At 44.1% G+C, this 20936-nt stretch overlaps 1 protein-coding gene across 1 annotated transcript in view; it reads left to right on the plus strand.

The window, feature by feature from the left end:
* DMBT1 (deleted in malignant brain tumors 1) overlaps positions 1 to 20936 on the plus strand; it is a 50671-nt gene that overhangs the window by 9857 nt on the left and 19878 nt on the right. The window contains exons 2-10 of the mRNA XM_058842060.1: positions 1075 to 1443; positions 1948 to 2310; positions 2810 to 3121; positions 4127 to 4480; positions 16290 to 16619; positions 17868 to 18302; positions 18479 to 18655; positions 19451 to 19486; positions 19614 to 19925. Of these exons, the coding sequence (XP_058698043.1) occupies positions 1075 to 1443; positions 1948 to 2310; positions 2810 to 3121; positions 4127 to 4480; positions 16290 to 16619; positions 17868 to 18302; positions 18479 to 18655; positions 19451 to 19486; positions 19614 to 19925 (2688 nt within the window). The remainder of the gene's footprint in view (positions 1 to 1074; positions 1444 to 1947; positions 2311 to 2809; positions 3122 to 4126; positions 4481 to 16289; positions 16620 to 17867; positions 18303 to 18478; positions 18656 to 19450; positions 19487 to 19613; positions 19926 to 20936) is intronic.

Below are 20936 nucleotides of genomic sequence, written 5' to 3' on the forward strand. Positions count from 1 at the left end.
AGGAGCCAGTAGTTTCTGTGGAGTTTGAGGTTTGGTTTTCTCCATGGGGCAGTAGAGGCCAGGAAAAGTACATCATAACTGTACCAGCTGCCAAGACTGGCACTCCTGGTGGTCTGAAACTTGCAGAAAGATGCCAAGTCCCCAACCAAGGAAGCTGCCTGCTTGTGGTGTTTGTTGGCTGGAATTAGGTGTGTTTTGGCAATGAGTTAAATAGCAGGGATAAATATATCATCCTGCTGAGATCCCCAGGACAGTGTGGAACCAATGTCCCCAGTGCTGGAAGAAACCTGGCCATCCTCCTTTCTCCAGCAGGGTCTTAGTGCTTCTATCTCTTCCTCCCCTGCATATGATATCACTCAACCCAGATTAACCTTCCCTGCTCCTCCAAGTGAGTCTGAATTTCTCCTGGGTTTTCTGGCCATTGCTTCTTGCAACAATAATTAGTGACATGGAGTTTGGGGTTTAGTCTTCTAAAAGGGAGAGTCTGGGAAAAGCACAGCTGAATGCATCTGAGACTGGGGGTCATGGTAACTTGAAATTCACACATCATTGCCAAGGCCATGGCAAAGAAAGGCACCTGCTTGTGGTTTTTGTAGGCTGGAATTGGATGTCTGTTGGGAATGAGTGTGGGATTATGTTTTTGGTTGATCCCACAATGAAAAACCACCATGCTGACACCCCCAAGCTCTCCATCTCCCAGATTACAGGGTGGCACCAACATCCCCAGAACTGGGAATAACCTGGCTGTGCTCCTTCATCCACCAACAGCTCACCTGTAACTTCTTTCTTCCACATAGATGACACAACTAAGGACCCACCCAGGTTAAAGTTGTCCATTCCTTCAGGTGAGTCTGAATGTTTGTCCATGTTTTTCTGGTGACTCCTCTTGCCTAAATAGTTAGTGGGGCAGAGGTTTGTGTTTAGTCCTCTCCCTGGGAAATACAGGTTAACCCAGCCAAGACAGGGAATTGCGGTGGGCTGAAATTCCTAGATTGATTCCAAAGCCCTAGCAAGAGAAGGTGCCTTTGGTCCAAGATGCTCTTCCCAAGTGTTCTATACCTCCTTTCTTCCCAGATGCCACCATCACCCTGGTGAACGGCCAGAACCGCTGCGAGGGTCGTGTTGAGATTTCACACTCTGGGGGCCAAGGCACCGTCTGTGACGATGACTGGGACCTCAATGATGCCCAGGTGGTTTGCAGGCAGCTGGGGTGTGGCCCTGCAGTTTCTGCAACATCAAGTGCCTCCTTTGGACAAGGCAGTGGCAACATCTACCTGGACAATGTGGGCTGTACAGGGTCGGAGTCGTCCCTCTTCCAGTGCAGCCACAATGGCTGGGGCAGCCACAACTGTGGTCACAGTGAAGATGCTGGTGTTGTGTGCTCAGGTAACACTGATTTGACTGTCTCCATTCTGGCACTCTTTCAGAAAGTGTCCCCTGCTGGCTGGAATTCAGCATTAGTTAGGGATGAATGTGGGATTATGTTTTTGGTTGATCCCACCATGAGACACCGTTCTGCTGGCATCCCCAGGCTCTCCATTGCCCACGTGCCAAGGTGGCAGCAACATGTCCAGCCTGGGGACAAACCCTATCACGGTTCTTCACCCAACAGGCCTCACCTGCCTCTTTCCTTTCCTTCCCTACAGTGGCCACAACACAAGCATAAACTCTCCCAGCACTCCCTTCCCTGCTCTACAGTGGATTTGAAGTTCTCCAGGGATTTCTGGCCACTGCTTTTTGCAGAAATAATTAGTGCCTCAGAGTTTGGGGTTTGGTTTCCTTCATAGGAGAGGAGAAGTCAGGAAAAGCAGTTTAACATCAGCTTAATTCCCATATTGGGAATTGTGCTGGCCTGAAAGACACAGAATGATGTGCAGGTTTTGGCAAGAGAAGGTGCCTTTGTACAAGATGCTCTTCCCAAGTGTTCTATACCTCCTTTCTTCCCAGATGCCACCATCACCCTGATGAACGGCCAGAACCGCTGCGAGGGTCGTGTCGAGATTTCACACTCTGAGGGCCAAGGCACCGTCTGTGACGATGACTGGGACCTGAATGATGCCCAGGTGGTTTGCAGGCAGCTGGGGTGTGGCCCTGCTGTTTCTGCAACATCAAGTGCCTCCTTTGGACAAGGCAGTGGCAGCATCATCCTGGACAACGTGGGCTGTACAGGGTCGGAGTCATCCCTCTTCCAGTGCAGCCACAATGGCTGGGGCAGCCACAACTGTGGTCACAGTGAAGATGCTGGTGTTGTGTGCTCAGGTAACACTGATTTGACTGACTGTACTATGATTCTTTCGGAATGTGGTCCTAGTTGTAATTCGCTGTGGGTTGGGGATGAGGGAAGGATTATGTTTTTGGCTGATCCCACCATGAGACTCCGTTCTGCTGGCACCCCCAGGCTCTTCATTGCCCACGTGCCAAGGTGGCAGCAACATGCCCAGCCTGGGGACAAACCCTAGCATGGTTCTTCACCCAACAGGCCTTACCTGCCTCTTTCCTTTCCTTCCCTACAGCTGCCACAACATAAGTACAACCATTTCCAGAACCACCCTCCGTACTCCTACAGTGGGTCTCAATTTCTCCTGAGATTTCTGGCCACCACTTTTTGCAGAAACAATTAGTGCCTCAGAGTTTGGGGTTTGGTTTCCTTGTGTGGAGAGAAGAAACCAGGAAATGCATTTTAACCCATCCGAGACTGGGAATTGTGGTGGGCTGAAAGACACAGAATGATGTGCAGGTTTTGGCGAGAGAAGGTGCCTTTGGTCCAAGATGCTCTTCCCAAGTGTTCTATACCTTCTTTCTTTCCCAGATGCCACCATCACCCTGGTGAACGGCCAGAACCGCTGTGAGGGTCGTGTCGAGATTTCACACTCTGGGGGCCAAGGCACCGTCTGTGACGATGACTGGGACCTCAATGATGCCCAGGTGGTTTGCAGGCAGCTGGGGTGTGGTGCTGCAGTTTCTGCAACATCAAGTGCCTTCTTTGGACAAGGCAGTGGCAGCATCTACCTGGACAACGTGGGCTGTACAGGGTCGGAGTCATCCCTCTTCCAGTGCGGCCACAATGGCTGGGGCAGCCACAACTGTGGTCACAGTGAAGATGCTGGTGTTGTGTGCTCAGGTAACACTGATTTGACTGTCTCCATTCTGGCACTCTTTCAGAAAGTGTCCCCTGCTGGCTGGAATTCAGCATTAGTTAGGGATGAATGTGGGATTATGTTTTTGGTTGATCCCACCACGAGACACCGTTCTGCTGGCACCCCCAGGCTCTCCATTGCCCACGTGCCAAGGTGGCAGCAACATGTCCAGCCTGGGGACAAACCCTATCATGGTCCTTCACCCAACAGGCCTCACCCATTCCTTTCCTTTCCTCCACTACAGCTGCCATAAGTGCAGGCACCACCTCTCCCAGCACCCCCTTCCCCACTCCTACAGTGGGTCTGAATTTCTCCTGCAATTTCTGGCCACTGCTTTTTGCAGAAATAATTAGTGCCTCAGAGTTTGGGGTTTGGTTTCCTTCATAGGAGAGGAGAAGTCAGGAAAAGCAGTTTAACCCAGATGAGACTGGGAATTGTGGTGGCCTGCAACTCATAGAGTGATTCCAAGGCCTTGATGTCCTTTTGGTTTTTACCTTTTTTCCTTTATCTATTCTCTGTATACTTTACACAAATATTTACAGCTTTGTAGCTTCTTATTGTAACTTAGATGCTGCATTTCCTAGGCAGGAATTCAAAACTCATTCCAGGATCCCTATGCTATCTTGGTTCTTCCTGGAGACCAAGGCCAAAAAACAGCTCTTCAGATGCATTTTCATCAACTAAATACAGTCCCAACTGAGGCAGAGAGGACTTTGAAGGGTCTTGGACTGGGGGAAATTGCATCACCAATTGTGCTCCTGATTGGTGCTGTTTTGTCAATTTTGCTGATTTACCAAGCATATAGAGCTATATGCACCCCAGTGGGGGTGGGCTCTTGTGAATATTTTTCCAGAACTGCCCAGGAGACATCCAATAAAAATCCACTTTTATATTATTTCCTCTATGAAAATTATCCCAAAAGCTTAAGGTGTTTCGTTTCTAGGTTGAAAAAGACATCACCCTGGTAAGAGAAAGTGCCATTGTGCTAGACTTTCTTCCCAAGTTTTCTATACCTCCTTCCTTCCCAGATGCCAGCACCATCACCCTGGTGAACGGCCAGAACCGCTGCGAGGGTCGTGTCGAGATTTCACACTCTGGGGGCCAAGGCACCGTCTGTGACGATGACTGGGACCTGAATGATGCCCAGGTGGTTTGCAGGCAGCTGGGGTGTGGCCCTGCTGTTTCTGCAACATCAAGTGCCTCCTTTGGACAAGGCAGTGGCAACATCTACCTGGACAACGTGGGCTGTACAGGGTCGGAGTCATCCCTCTTCCAGTGCAGCCACAATGGCTGGGGTGTCCACAACTGTGGTCACAGTGAAGATGCTGGCGTTGTGTGCTCAGGTAACACTGATTTGACTGTCTCCATTCTGACACTCTTTCAGAAAGTGTCCCCTGCTGGCTGGAATTCAGCATTAGTTAGGGATGAATGTGGGATTATGTTTTTGGTTGATCCCACCATGAGACACCGTTCTGCTGGCACCCCCAGGCTCTCCATTGCCCACGTGCCAAGGTGGCAGCAACATGTCCAGCCTGGGGACAAACCCTATCATGGTCCTTCACCCAACAGGCCTCACCTGCCTCTTTCCTTTCCTCCCCTACAGCTGCCACAACTACAGATATGCCCAGCCCTTCCACCTCTACTCCTACAGGTCGGTCTGACTTTCGTTCTGGGTTTTATGGTCACTGTTTTTGCAGAAACAATCAATGTCTCATAATCTGGGTTTTAATCTTCTCCAAAGTAGAGTAGAGCCTGTGAAAAGCACAGCAGATTGCAGTTGAAACTGAGCCTTTGGAACCTTAAATTCCTTGAGCATTGCCAAGGCCCTGGCAAGGGGAAGTTCCTTCTGGTCTTTGTCGACTGAACTTTAGATGAATGTTTGGGATGAGAGTGTGGGATCATGTCATTGCTTGATCCCACCATGTGAGAACATTCTGCTGAGACCCCCAGGCTCTCCATATCCCAAGTGACAGGGTGGCACCAGCATCCCCTGGGGTGGTAGAAAACCTTGCCATGCTTCCTCATCCTCCAGTGTCTCACCTGCCCCCTTTTCCTTTTCCCATACAGATGCCACAAGCACGGACCCTGTTACAAGTACTCCAGGTATATATGTTTATATATTTTTTACCATTTCTCTGATTACCCTGGAAGTGTAAGAATTACTGTTTTGCAAGTGGGATCTGTTTCATTTGCATAGTATTGTACATTGGGAAAAATACTTACTGGTTTTAACTCTTTATATGCTACACACTGGTCTTTTGTGTTTGGGTGATTTTAGTGCTGGGGGTGGATTTCAGAGTATGCTGATTTCACAGGAGATTTTCTTTTGTTCATTCTCTGCTTTTATGGTATTTAGGCCACCACAGTTTATTTCATACCTATGTGCCTGAAGACCACGAAGTTAATAATTGCAAGCATAGGTCATAATTCTCTGAAGAGTTCATCACTCCTGTAGCCTGAGAGGAACATGATCATTATGTTTCTTTTGAGATTTAACCTTGTGTTGCATGGTTTCTGTATATAAAACATATTTTTATTTGATCATAAGTAAATCTAAACCAATTATTTCTATCCCTTATTTTATTTTTTTCTTTCCTTCTTCAGGTCAAAAAATTATTTGTGGTGATATACTTTTTGAGTCCTCCGGAACATTTCAGAGTCCTTCTTTGAATGCTTCAGATAAAGCAGATTGTTTGTGGCAAATACATGTAACAAACAATTTCCGCATTGCGCTCACATTTGATAACATTCAGTAAGTAAACCACTTTCTGCCTGGGCAATAAGAAAATTCCAAATCCCAACTGCATCCAGAATTCCTGGACACATTTCCCATACTATAAGTGAATGATAAATATACATGGGAAATGTGTGAGTGCAGAATACTATCATATAGTTTGTTCAGCATTTTAACCCCAAGGTTTAGCAAATGCATTATTTTATATATTCTTATCTTTCTTCCTCAGGTTGCAAGGTGGATGCCAGAATGACTATATTGAGATCTATGATGGGCCACCCAAATCTTCTCCTTCACTTGGAAGAATTTGTTCTAGCTCTCCTCTCACATACACTTCATCTTCAAACTTCATGTCTGTCAGGTTTTACAGTGACTCCAGATATTCCAGTGGAAGTTTTCAGGCTCAGTATCAGTCCTTTCCAGCAGACCAGAACACCAGTAAGTTTCTGTTCTATTTGTAATTCTGTTCCTCAGTAATATTTTCTTTGCTCAGGAGCTTTCTTACTTTTTTTTTTTTTTATGTTACTAGAGTTAAACTTTTTAATGATTTCTTTATTAAATAAGTATTTGTTAATGTTGTTGAAGGAATCCCACATAGCTGATACTCCTACTTGAATTTTGTGACTGATTATTGACTGCTCACATTCAGAAAATAACTACTTTTTCTTCTTAAAAAATTTCCATTTATTTGCCTTTAGAAGTTTTCTATGTTATTTTCTGAACTCGTATTTCTTTGTATCACATCATAATTCATATATATATTATTGTACCTTTCTGGACAAACTTTCACAGGGTCATAGAAATGTTGGTTAGAAGGGACTTTTGGAGGTTTCCAAAGCCAGCTATTCAAAGCAGAGCTACTGCCAACACCAGGTCAGGCCCATTAAGAGCTGGCCCAGCTGTGTGTCTAGAAATATTCAAAGGATGAAATATTTAAAGCTACTACTTTGGGTGACTATTGCTTACTGATATCTAAGTCTCAAGCATAAAAATAAGTGGTTTGGCTTATGAATTCTCTTCTCTAAATGGTAACAGTGATTGCATTTGTTGGACTTGCAATATGGAAGCATTATCAAGTACCTGAAATCACTAATAATTCATATTTCTTTTTCCCCCTAGCCCTTCTGTGCTTGCCAACCTACATGCGTGCAGTGGTAGACAGAAACTATCTCCAGTCCCAGGGCTACTCAGTGGGGAGCATCAGCCTGGCAGACTCTAAATGTAGACCAAAAATTACATCAACTGAGGTTATATTCGATATTTTATACAGCGACTGTGGCACACATAGACAGGTTGGTGTCAAGATATTTGGAAGAGCATGGGAATTTAACAGACATTTGGAAAATTGCCATGGATTGCAAAGGGTGTTGTAGGCCACAGGCATGCAAAACTCAGGAAAGGAGCATGTGTTTCTGGAGCCTGAAGTTGGCTAAATATTTTTACTTATCCTTCCCAGGGTACCTATATCCTTCCCTGTATCTATTTTGGAATGATGTTCTAGAGAACAAAAATAGAGGGGAGAGTTGAGTGAGCAATCCCATCCTGGCTGCTTGGGATTTTTCTGTGTGACATGTCCTTTCTGACTGCTAGGACCTGGCACATACAGAAGTTCATAATACTCAGTATTTACAGTGAGCATGACCACATGTGGGAATTTAACACTCATTTAATGTGTCAAACAGGGCGACAACGAAATGATCACCTACTCCAACGTGATAAAAGTGCCTGCACCTGGCAGAGTCATCAAGAGGCAAAAGGACCTCCACTTGCACATCAGCTGCAAAATGCTGCAGAACACCTGGGTTCAAGTGATGTACACTGCTGATGAGGTCACCGATGTCAACAAAACCCAGTATGGCAGATACGATGTGAACCTGACCTTCTACAACTCCTCATCTTTCCAGTGGCCAGTGCATGACTTCCCATACTATGTTGACATGAATCAGAATTTGTTCCTCCAAGCTTCTCTTCACAGCTCTGACCAAAATCTGACGGTGTTTGTGGACACATGCGTGGCATCGCCTAATTCTAGTGATTTTAGAACACTGGGCTATGAACTGACCAAAAGTGGGTAAGAACCTTGTAAAAAATTAATTTAAAACTGTCTCTGTGTGTAGTTCTAAAAGAGCTTAATTCATGAAATGAGGTGATTTAGGACCAGTGTACATTGGTTGTAATTCTCAGGGCAAATGTTCTTGTAAGAACAACTTTTTGGCAAAGCCTGAATAAAATTCAGAATGACAGACAAATGTCATTCAGAAGTTGCAGTCAAGCACTGAGATTTCACTCAAGGAGGCAGTGAGGAAATTGAGGTCTGACTTTGTTTCTGAAATAGATGTATGAAAAGGAGGGATGTCCATGGCTCTACATTTTGGTACATCATGAATTTTACAGCATCATAACTGGAATACAAAACTGTCTACTCAAAAAGTAGAGAAATTCTTTAGCCTTTTCTTACATACTAGAAACCTAAACTACTTTGCCTAATTTTACACCAAAGTACATGGAAGCACTAAAGAGAATGTTTATTAAAAAAGAAAAAAAAAAAAAAAAAGAAGAAAGAGGTGTATTAAAATTAGTTTTATGCTTCCAGAGGAGAAAGGGGAACTTTCTGCAACAACTTTCAGGGGTCTCTTCTCAAACAGTTAATCCTGTTTGCAAATGCATAGTAGGCTGTCACCTGAAGCACAGAACCCAGCAGAACCACTAACCATTTCTCAGCTACTCATGTTTACACAGAACTTGTTAAGCTATGAAATTTCTGCGCTGTGTACATTTAGTAATTTCTCTTCTTGCTAAAAGCCCTTTTTTATAAAAAAAAGCCTTTTGATTTCTCTTTTACTTCCTGGTTTTATATTTAACCTTGAAACTTACTGCAAAGAGAGCATGTAATAGTGCTTCTACTCAAGAGAAGCTGTGAGTTAGCAGCTAATCTGTTGATTTTTTATCTTTACAGGTGTGCTAGTGATCCTACCTACTCTCTTTTCCCCTCGCCACGCAGCGATGTCGCTCGGTTTGGGTTTAGCACTTTCTCCTTCGTGACCCGATTCCCATCAGTTTTCCTGCAGTGTCAGCTGGTGGTGTGCAGGTACCACGACTACTCCTCCCGCTGCTATCAAGGCTGTGTTAGCAGGCTCAGGAGGAATGCATATTCTTCCCATAAACAAGTGAATGTTGTTATTGGACCAGTGCAGCTTCGGGAAGCTCACGCTGAGAACAGGAACATTGGTAAGTTTAAATATCTTCATTAACGTAAGACTCTGTGTGTTACTGTCTGTTTGCATTTCAGTTCAGACATGAAATCCAGCTCTGATATGTGCCTTTGCCGGTTTATTTACAATTCTGCTTTAATTCTTATGGAGGATTATATATTTTTATATATGTATATGAAATGGTTCTATGAGATTTACAAGCTTTCCTTTCTATCATCGTTTAGATCCATTCTTTGTTCTGCACATATCAAATGGGAATTGATTCAGTTCTGTGGGAAGAGGGATGAGAATCTCCCTGCTGGATTTATATTAATTATATTAATATAAGTAATATTAATTGTATTAATATTAAATTTCTAAAGCTGTGTGTGCCTGATTTGCATGTCTATTATTTATTTGTAATCAATTTCTAGGTTCTCTTGGAAATGTTGTTTCTCAGCGTCCTTTAGCTGCTGTTTCCACTACCAGAAAGCAACATCTTAAGGTCTTTGAGTGTAACCATTACAGACTCTCAGTTTCTCTTTAATTCCTTGCCACAATCTTTTGTTTTGCATGACCACAGAACCATTTTTGAAATAACATGCAGTTTTCTGATCAGATAGATTAGAGCTTTTTAACTCAAATTCTCTTTGCTTAATTATCTTTGCAATTAACTAGCTCAGAAAAAAAAAGAAAAGAAAAAAAAAAAGAAAAAAAAAAAGAAAGTAAGTTTCTCTCTGCCTCTTTTATGCACAGAGCTGGCCTCTGACATCCGGGCAAAAGGGAAGACTCTGAGCTCAGTGCCTGCTGGCAGCTCCCACATTCCCCTGGCTGTGACCACCCTGGTGCTGCTAGCTGCTGTTCTCACAGCAGGAGGATTTCTTTTGAAGAAGAAACTGCAGAAGGCCATCCCATACCAGAAAATGTGAGAGGCAGCTCCAGGCATGGAGGTGGAAGGATACTTTCACCAGCCACCTGCTTCATTATTTGGGTTTGCAATCAGTGTGAAGGGCAGCTCTTACTTGATTATTCCACCATTCAGACCGTGTCTGAAGAATCAAGATTACACCTGATGTTACCATGAACTGAATTTATAAAGCAATCTGATTTTAAAGTCTAGTCCAAATACACCTCAGGTGTAAAGAAGGATTGACCTTTCATCCCAGCATCCAAAAAAGCATCTTCAGTGCTGGACATTTCAAAGCTTTTCCACTGAACTCGTTGAGTGTCTGAGAAGACTGAAATAGGTGACTTGAGAAACAAGAACTGACTTATTTGGCCCTTGCTGATATGCAGATGAAACACTTGTGTTGCACCATAAGATACACTGGGAAGTAGTACAAGAAAAATGTCTCTTTGCAGTAAAAAAAATCTCAATAATGAGCTATAAACAAATAGGCTCAGGGGCTGCAGGTGAGGAATTATTGCTGTACAGTGTTCCTGACTTTGGGCAGTATGGTTCTTCCCAAATTCATATTTCTCTGAGTAAATGTAGGCCATTTATAAGGTTTTGTACAGAGGACGAATATAATCTCATTACATAAATGTGTAATTAAAAAAAGAAGGAAAGAAAATGTTTTTTTGAGTAATACTTTTTTGTGTGCATACTTGCAAACATCCCACCTGTGTGTGTGAACTCATGGCTAACACATTGTTGGGTTGGGGAGTGTGGCTTCTGACAAAGTGACTTTGCCAAGCAATGATTCCTGCTCTTGCTCTCACACATTTCTACACCTGGAATTGGTGGGAGGGAGAGAATGTGTGTTAAGTTCCCATAAGGAAGTGTGACCTGTCTCATTCCCATGCGAAAACAAAATAAAAAACAATAAAAAAGGAAGAATTTGTTTGGAAGAAGCTACTTAATACAGGTGGAAAGGTCACTGGTATTGATTGAGAAATGCCCCTCTTGAGACTTTCCTGTTTCCCAGCCAGCTGTGAAAGAGGTAGGTTCATTTGGAACCGAGCAATGTCAGATGTGCGAGGTGAGCCAACGTGGTGACGTGTGAGGAAGCTCTCACTGTACTCTTGGTGTGACATCCTGACCTGACAAGGAGGATAAGGGCAGCTCTGACGGGAACCAGCCCCACAGCCTGCACCATTTGTTCCCTCAAGCTGCCTTCTCGTGACTCCAGGCAGGTCCCTCACCACCTCCCCGTGATGTGAAGAAGGGATCACACAAGTAGGGACTGGCACTGCAGAGGTTTTTCCCACACTTGAGGAACAAGGATTTAGGGTCCTCCTCCCCCCTCTCCAGCCACCTTTGGAGGGCAGGGCACCTCAGGAGGCTGACCTGCCTTCTTCTGTTCTGTGGACCAGAGATTGTCCAGGCTCAGAGCAATCCAGCCATCTGCTCAGCACAGCAAGGACTCTCTTGGACCTGGCCTTTCCTAACTCTGTAGAGCAGGACCTTCCCCTCTGCTCTTCCCAGACCTGCTGTATTCTCCTTCCCCTGTTCCTGCTGTGGCCCTGCTGCTGTGGCGTTGCTACCACACCATCCTGCAGGGTACAGCTTGGTGGCACTTTTTTCCACTTCTCCTATTCTCTCAATATTATTTTCACCAGACAAGCAGAAATATCCCAGGCCTAGATCCTGGTGTCTCCAATCCTCACCCATCTCTGTGCTGTTCAGAGCTGAGTTTTCCCATAGCATGTCTGTGCCAGGGCTCCCAGATGGAGAAATACCAAGGCTGGGTAAAAATGCAAGGTGGAATTACCAAGTTCACTGGTTTCCATATTAAATATTGCTGCAGAAAGCCTTGCCATCTGTTCAGGCAATAGATGTCTCAGACTCCTCCTCGTTTCCTTTTGTCTCCTTTGATTCACATGCATTACAGAAATGCAGGATTCGAGAAAATTGTGTTTGATGATGAGGAAAGGGTCTTGTGCCTGGTGAATGGTCTCTCTGCCACAAACCTTCCTGCCTGGATTCAGACTATCATTCCTTTGTGGAGAAGTCTGTGGATATCCTTATTATTATCCTTATTCCAGTGCAGATACTTTCCTACAGTCATGGGTGAAAGCTGATTAATCTTGTTTGTCCTTTCAGTGGTCTCCATTCTTACCTTCAAAAACCCAGTTTGTTTGCAAAGTGCCCTCACAATTATCAGCAGAAGAAAAACTGTTTCCAAAGCTCAGTGTGGCTTCATTCAGACTGATGTGCTGGGAAATACCTTAAGCTGCTATAGGAAGACCTTGACAACAAAAATGTGTTACTGCAAGAGATTTACCTAGTCAGTGGGAAGGGTGAAATACTGTATGGTATTTGCATTAATTAACTAAGGTTAATTAAAACAAATTATTTATCTATTTCCATTGTGCAGAGATTGACAATAAAGATCTCTAGAAATATCTAGATTTTTAAAATTAGTAATTTATTAATGAAGAAGGTAATGAAGGACTAATCAATCAAACAATCAATCCTCATTTTTTATCTGGGCAGCTGAAGACTTTTTTTTTACACTTGAACCAGCTGGGAATCCCTTTTGTGTTCCCCTTCCTCCTCACCCTCTTTCAGTTATTACAGGAGTTTGCAGAAGAACTGTGATCCATCACTCTCTCTTGCTTCACTGATTGCAGGGTTTGATTGGCAAGTCAAATACATTGGATTTCTCATTCTTGTCAAGGTGTCAAAACCAGAATATGAATAGTGAATGCCAGGTGTTGTGTACATATCCTCATTCATGTGCAAATGTGCTTGTTTGGATAAAGAAGAAACATATTTACCATTCTGAATGCTCACTTTCAAGGCTTCCAAAGTTATCTTTGGCCTCTTATTTTTCACTTCCTTCTTCCATTCCAATGATATTGGCCTTTGTGGAAAGATGTTTTAGATCATTCTCTTTTCCCCCTGGGCTTTGGTCTTCCTGCTTGATGACTGTCCCTGAAGGCAATAAATTCATATATGGCAACAATTTTAACTGGTGATAATTCCATGCAAGACATGATGGCTGTGGAGGTAGGGATGAGATGAATATTCTGACTCTTCACTGTTAGGATGGTCATCAGATTTTCTTGTTAAATTGTTAGAAACACAGAAAGAGAGGAAAGTAACCACTCTGGCAAAAGAGTGATGAATGAGAATAAATGATTTTTTCATTTTGTGGAAAACCCTTGAATTCGTTCTTCAAAGAATGATACAGCTGTCACTGTGACTACATAAAATTAAACAAGGAATATATTAAGATATTTTCTTAATCTGAAGAAACCAGAACTTTTTTCCCCTGATTTTTTGTTCAAAGGATCAAATGAAATTTTAGAATAAAATTAGTTTCAGCCAATGTAATTTCTTTCACTATGCATAAAATCCATTGATTTTTTTTCCACAATGTTTGCACAAAAAGTTATCAGTTGACCCTGATTCTCTGACACTTCTCTGCAACCTGTCTGTCAGTGAATTTTGACTGGAATTTTGGCTTGAACTTAAATACGCCCCAAAATAAAGTTTTAAAAATTTTTATATTTAAATATTAAATATTTTAATTTAACAATTTAAATTAATATATTAATTAATATATTAATACAGTAAATTTAATAACTTAAATTAATATATTTAAATATTTATTTTTAGTCGAGCTGCGACTGGAGCTGTTGACTTCAGCTGCAAGGTTCTTCAGAGACCCCCCAGTCATTCTTAAATAGGCCCACCAGCTCTGATCTAATTTTATTTAAAGGCTGCTGAAGCTTTAGGACATTCATGGCTCCCCAAGGAGATCTGCCACATCATTTGGCAACGGTCTCTTGCTACTTTGCTGGAATAAACCCATTTAAGTTTCAAGATTCCACTCATATCCCAATACCTGACCAGGAACCTCCTCATGAAAGAAAAGTGCTGAGATGTACCAGCCAGAATGGAAAGGTATCTTTGGACAGGAGCTCTCTTTTTTTTTGGTACAGTGAGATGATTGTGAAACCTATGGTAGCATAAATAGTTCCTTCCAGGCAATGGAAAATGTTACTCTTGAGATATTGTCTTTCTGCAAAACCCAGGAAGTTACAAAATATTAAATAACTAATCAAACATATGTTTGTTCCAGATCAGAGGACTGTGGTTGTTTTATTATTCTGCTGTAGAAAAAGAGACCTGTAGAGCCACTCCCCTTCAGAAATAGAGGCTATATATTGTGAGGTCCTTTTTACCCACAACACCTGCTGAGATGGGTACCACTATGATTTTAACATGGCTACTCTTGCTAGGTCCAGCAGTTCTGGAGGCCAAAACAGGTAAAACACTTAGACTTGTTCCAGGGCACATAAAAAAATGATAAAGACTGCTTGGAATCCTCTCTGTTGATTCCAAGAGCAGAAATTAGATTCAGGCTGGTATTGGTTTGGGCAATAGAATAAAGGGGAAATTGGATGAAAGAGCAGTTTTGTTCTAGTATAATTATGAACTAATCATCAGGGTGGATGATAAGAATGATTTGAACCATTTTGTGGAGTTCATTTTGCTGCCACAGGGTCCTACTCAGTGCCTTGTATCATTGCAAGAATTGTGTCTGTGATTATGTCATGAAGGATTCTTCCAGTTCCAGAAATCTGATCTAAAAACTATGGAAAGATTTATTTCTTTACTTATTTTCAATGTGTATCTATTCCAGAGTATATCTGTGTGCACATATGCTATATATTTAATATTGCTTGTATTATTTGGTTCTTCTTGGTATTATGTACAATTTTATAGAATATAACATGAAGTTTTCACACTCTGGCACTGTGTTTAAATGATGGACATCTAAAAACTATGAGAGATTAAATGCTTTTAGTTCAATTTTTTTTTATAGTCATAGAATTTTTCCTTCCATGATTACTTTCTATCTCCTGAGTGGTTTGGGTGACTTTGAGTTTATAGTTCTGCGTATATCTTAGAATAATTGCTGATGACTTATCTAATGAGTTATTTAAGCTTCATGATGATAATTTATATTGCCACCATTCACCTCATCAATTCTCTCATCTGTCTCCTGCTTTTCTGGTCATAAATCATCTCACTTTGGCTGCTCTAGTTCTTCTCTCTGCTCTCTGCCTCTGTGTCCCAGAGCAGAGTATTTGCTGTATTTGTATAATCACAGGCTTTTGTCTTTTTGATACCTTTGAAGTGTGAGGCAGGATTCAACCTATCCAATTTCATCCCCAGCTGATGGTTATGCTCTCACAGTGATGACAGGCCTTGAATGAAAGCAAATAAAACTGGTTTAGGTCGGCTTTACTTCCCAAATCCCACTCTGGCTTTTTGCCAGGTTTGCTGTTTCACTTCTCAAGAACCCTGTGAGTAGGGCTCAAAAATGTGTGTGTTCAAGTAGATATTTGCAGGAACAAGTCAGATGTAAGTCAAGGACCACTTTTATAGCTTTGCCCTTTGAAAGTCATACAAATCAGGGCAAATTTAGTTTGGTCATCATCTTGACTGTACTTCTAGCTCTATAGCAAAGAATTAGGTGCAGTGAAGAAATCCTGGAGCTGTGAACTTTTGAGATTTGTTTTGCTTTGGATGACTTAGTACTTAATAACAAGGTAAATATGTACTTGGCAGCAAAGTAAAATATAGCGAGTGCAGCTGAATGTTTTGATTTCTAGAGTGTAAGTACTGCAAATCCAAAGTTACAACATTTATTTGCTTGCTTACACTTGGTAATAAAGACTTTAATGAACTTCTTTACCAAAAATGGATCTCTAAAATCAGAATTTTCATTCTGGTCACACCAGAATGTCTAAACAAGACATATAAAACTGAAAAGCAGATGGGCTTTACCTGAATGACTGCAATAATCAGCTGTATACATGATAGGTTATTTCTTTATTTCAAAATGTAATAACATTTTGCTGGTATGTAAGAATGCCACTGAAATATTGAAATCTTTATAATCCTGTTGAGACCATCGTCCATTCTGTAGAACATTTGGTGGAATTCTTCCACTAAAGTCACTCTTATAAGCTATAGGATTTGGTGATGTGTGGACTCTAAGTCCTTAAACTTGTCTCGAAAATTTATTTTCTTGCTTAAATCATTTTTGCTTAGTCTGCTGCCTAACTTTACTGTAGGGATCTTGCATAAAATATACGTGATTTTGAGAACTGGAAGAGAGGAATAAAAAAGGTACAAATCACCTCTGTCCTCACAGGCACTTAATACTGGGCTGGCCAACAACTTCTAGGAACAAGAGGGGAAGAAAGCAGAACAGTCACTCCTTCCAGTCCCTTCCAGCTTATTTTGCTGACTGTTTTGTGCTCATGCCCTCTCTCCCAAAGCTCCGTATGTCCAGCTGGTGGACGGAAGGCACCCATGTGAAGGTCGTGTTGAGATCTATTACAGAGGACAGTCGGGGACAGTTTGTGATGACTTCTGGGACCTCGCAGATGCCCAGGTTGTGTGCAGGCAGCTGGGATGTGGCAAGGCCCTTGCAGCTCTAGGAAGTGCCTACTTTGGGCAAGGCTCAGGTCCCATCATGCTGGACAATGTGAGGTGCAGCGGAGATGAGGTGTCCTTGCTGCGCTGCAATCACACGGGATGGAGGATCCACAACTGTGATCACTATGAAGATGCTTCTGTTGTCTGTTCAGGTACTCCCACATTTTCTTCCCTGTTCTTTCACTCTGCTAACCCTGCAGAACCAGCATGGACTCATGTTTTTCTCCCTACAGTCAAACTGCACTTGCTCACCCATGGAAAGCAATTAAAAACCCCAAGGATCAGATATACATTGCAGATACACAGAAAATGATTACATCTAATCACCTAGTGGTGGCAATAAGGAAACAATTCAAAATTAGAGGCAAAGCTGTGTTTGATAGGTGAAGTTTATCATGGAAGAATGGGGTTAGGTGAACTCTCAATGGATTCATTATGGGCAATAATAATTTCACAATCACAGATCAGATTGTCATAGCTCACAATTCACATTGGATTGTTTCCATGTTTTTCAAGTCTTCCTTTGTTTAGGCCCATTAATGCCTCTTTCCTCTGCAAATATCCGTCCATTTTGAGTACTCTTTCACCTTGCTGTGTTCATTTTACTTTTCCATTATTTTTAGGAGAATGTGGTTTATTTGTATCTTATTTTCTCATGTGTTAACAACAGATCATCATGAACCAAGACATGGCTGATGACAACATATTGTTCAGATGTTTTATATCTATATTGCAGTTTTCCACCTTTCCTTAGAGAGCAAGAGCCTGGAGAGCTGAATCCATGCTAGAAGGAAGTGCTAACTACACCAGTGTTTTTCACTTAGAAGAAAACAGTGAAAATTGCTACAATACCTCTATTAATCTATGTGTGATGAGTTCAGAGCTTTTTAAATGCCACTTATTTCTTGCTTGCATTCATAGTTCCAGGGCCTTCTACAGGCTGGATGTACTCAACAGATTATTCAGCCTGGTCCACTCCTGCCCTTGCACCAAGCACCATCCCAAGACCCAGGCTGTTCCTGGGGATGTCCTGATCCTGTGCAGAAGGGCATTCATGATGATGACAAGTTCAAGCCCTGCTTCTGCCAGCAGCCCCAAAGCTCCTCTCTCCATGCCAGGAGCTGTAGAGTCTTGGGCTGTGCCTGGGCTATGATGTCCTGGGGCTGGGAGCAGATGCCACACCCCGCTTACCATCTGGAAATACCGTGTCCAAGAGAAATTTTACATTGGTTGTTACCCACTTTCATTCTCTCCGTTGACCCCACACAAGATAGACTATGCCATCAGAGTAATTGCTCTTGATTTCACTTCATCCTAGAGGAACTGGGCTTGTTGCCATCACACAGATGTACCCATTGCATGGTGCTCACGTGTGGGGTGTTTTTCTCCTTTTTTCACAGAAGAGTCTGATCTAACACCAACAGATACAACAGCCTCAGCACTGGAGACAACCTCCATAGAAGGGACAACATTCACACAATCCACATCTCTGAGAGAGTCATCAGTGTCAGAATCAACAGTCCTCCCGGAGGAGAAGGCATTCCTGAGGGAGATGTCAACAGCTGAATTAACAACCAACACAGGGGAGGTGACACCCCCACTGCAGACAGCCACCATGGTGCCATCAACCCCCAGAGAAGAGACACCCTTCCGACTGGAGATGGCCACCACAGTGCCAATGACAACCTTAGAGGTTACAACCAACACAAGGCTAATGACCTCCCCAGGAGAGATGTCCACTTCACCAGAGGAGACAATGTCATCCACTGCCCTACCACTGCCTGATACGACCACCACAGTGGGATCAGACACCACAGCAGAGGAGAGCAAAACAGGTAACCCTGCCCACTATCACTCATTGTTCTCTCTAGTGCCCTTGGACCTCCTTCCCACACCTGACTGCACTGCAGGGAGAACTCCCAAACTGACAGGACAAAATTCCATGCTCTCTTCCCCATTAATTGTCCAGCTCTGCTTTTCATGTCCATTCCCATGTCCATTGTCATTGCAGTAATGAGCTCCTTAGCAGGAACATCCAGCCCAATATATCCTTCCACCGCCGCGTCATCCAGTGCCACACCAGAGGTGTCCACCTCAGCAGAGATGTCCACATCCACAAAGATGATAACCTCATCATTGATGACCACCTCAGAGGAAACAACTGTGGGAGGAGAGGGGAGCACACCAGGTAACCCTGTCATCTCTTGCTCACTGGTCTTCTTAGTGCTCCTCAACTTTTAACTGAGTAACCCCTGGGGCACTTCCCACTGGAGAATTTTGGTGCCCTCCCTTGGAAGCAGCCATGCTGACCTCTCTTGGTAAATGTGGAGTAAAACAGGAACCTTAGTGTTTTCCATTGCCTGGTGAGCTGAGTGTGTGCCAAGCAAAAGCCCTGTTTGCACAGAGCACAACAGGCTCTCCTGGCCTGCAGGAATAGGGTCTCTGAGAGGTGGCAAAGAGAAGAGGGATCACAGAGCTGGGAGGCTGGGAAGGGACTCAGGGCACTTTGGGCTGGTGTCTCTATGAGAAATGACTGGACAGAGCTTCACTGCCTCTACCAGCATTGACAATCCAGCCTTGCTTGTCATACCAAATGCAGTGGCCATTGTAAGAACCACCTCCCTAGCAGAGATGTCCATGACACTGCAAAAGATCAAGGAAAAAACCCTCATGCCAAAGACAGGCACCTCAACAGAGACAACCTCAGCAGAAACAACAATGTCAGAAGAGATGACCACTACAGCATGGATTGCAAGGGAGGAAGGGAGCACACTAAATAACCCTGCCCACACTCATTCCCTGATCAGCGTGTGAAAGAGAAAAGTCAGGATGGTCATTTCAAATGAGTGAAAGAGCTCTGAAGGTTGCTATAGGAATCACAGGATAGGGGATCCTAGAAAATGGGTACTCTCATCTGCATGACATCTGCTGAATCTCTTTGGAAGTTTTGTCATTGAAACCAAATTCTTCCTTGCATCCACAGCTTCATCACCCACCAGTGCCAGTCCACATTCCACAGGTAATTCCATCCCCCCATGCCTGGCCTTGCAGCAGCCATGCAGGCTCCCTGTTGCAGTGGCCCATGTGGGCACAGCAGAGCACGGGGTTGGTGCGAGCTTGTCCTTGTGCCTTGTGCCGTGTGTCAGGAGGCAGCGTGCGGCTGGCGGGCGGCAGGAACGGCTGCGAGGGCCGCGTGGAGCTGTACGACGGCAGCACCTGGGGGACGGTGTGTGACGACCAGTGGGACCTGCAGGATGCCCAGGTGGTGTGCCGGCAGCTGGGCTGTGGCCGGCCCGTGGCTGCGCTGGACACTGCACACTTTGGCCTGGGCTCTGGCCGCATCTTCCTGGACGACGTGCAGTGCCGCGGGGACGAGCCCTCCCTCCAGATGTGCCAGCACAACGGCTGGGGCGTGCACAACTGCAGGCACGTGGAGGATGCCAGCGTCATCTGTGCAGGTGGGTGGGCAGCAGAGACCATCAGCTCTCCAGCAGCTCACACGGGGTGGTTCTGGTGTTCTCCATGGGAAGCAGCCATGCAGAGCCAGTACTGAGAGGAAATCCTGGGGTTGGTTTCTGCCTGGTGCTGAAATACGTGTCATGCAAAATCCCCACTTTTGCACAGAGAGGGTAGAAGAGGCTCTCTAATCTCACAGGTGTAGGTGCTCCATGTGGGTGCAAAGAAAAGGTCTGTGGGATCATGGCACAGGCTGTACTGGGGACATGTCAGGCTGGTGCCTGTATAGGTCAATGACAGGACTTCCATGACCTTTCCTCCCTCTATTCCTTGAGCCTATCATTTCCATGTTCATGCCCATGCCCCTGTCCATGTCCATGCCCAAGTCTGACATGGTGTCATAGTCCTCGCTAGTTTTAGTTCCAAGGCACCACGCTGGGAGTGGGCAGCAGCTCCTGCCTGAAGACACAGAAGCTGAACTTTAGATCTGATGCTCTACGGCACCCTCAGTTCTTGAAGGAAGGGGGAAGCAAAGGACGAGGAAGAGGCTCTTGGTTTGGGTTCCTGGGAAGGATTTATTCACTGAAGGGGTCAGGGAACAAAGAGCCCCGACCACTGCTGTGCACGGGATTAAGCACAGTAAAAATCCAGTGGGAGGGTACAAACAAACAGCCAATGGGAATGCAGAAGGGAGGAGTAAAGGGAGTGGATTACTTTTCAGGGACCAATAAGGATAGGGGGGTGGAGCAGGCAGGCCACACAGACCAATAGGGCCTCGAGGATGCAGGGATGGACAGGGAAGGATCCAGAACAAGGGGCAGGGTTTACAATGATGGATGGGGAGCAAGGGTCAGGGTTGTGGTGACAGGCAGGGAAGGTTCAGAATTAAGGGGTTGGGCACACAATGATGGGCAGCATAGGGGAGGATATAACCTAGGGACAAACCAGCTTCAGGGGAACATGGGGGAACATAAGAACAAACCATTTTCAAAACAAAATATAAAAATGCACCA

The sequence above is a fragment of the Poecile atricapillus genome, chromosome 6 (genome assembly GCF_030490865.1).
Source record: "Poecile atricapillus isolate bPoeAtr1 chromosome 6, bPoeAtr1.hap1, whole genome shotgun sequence".
Classification (NCBI taxonomy): Eukaryota; Metazoa; Chordata; class Aves; order Passeriformes; family Paridae; genus Poecile; species Poecile atricapillus.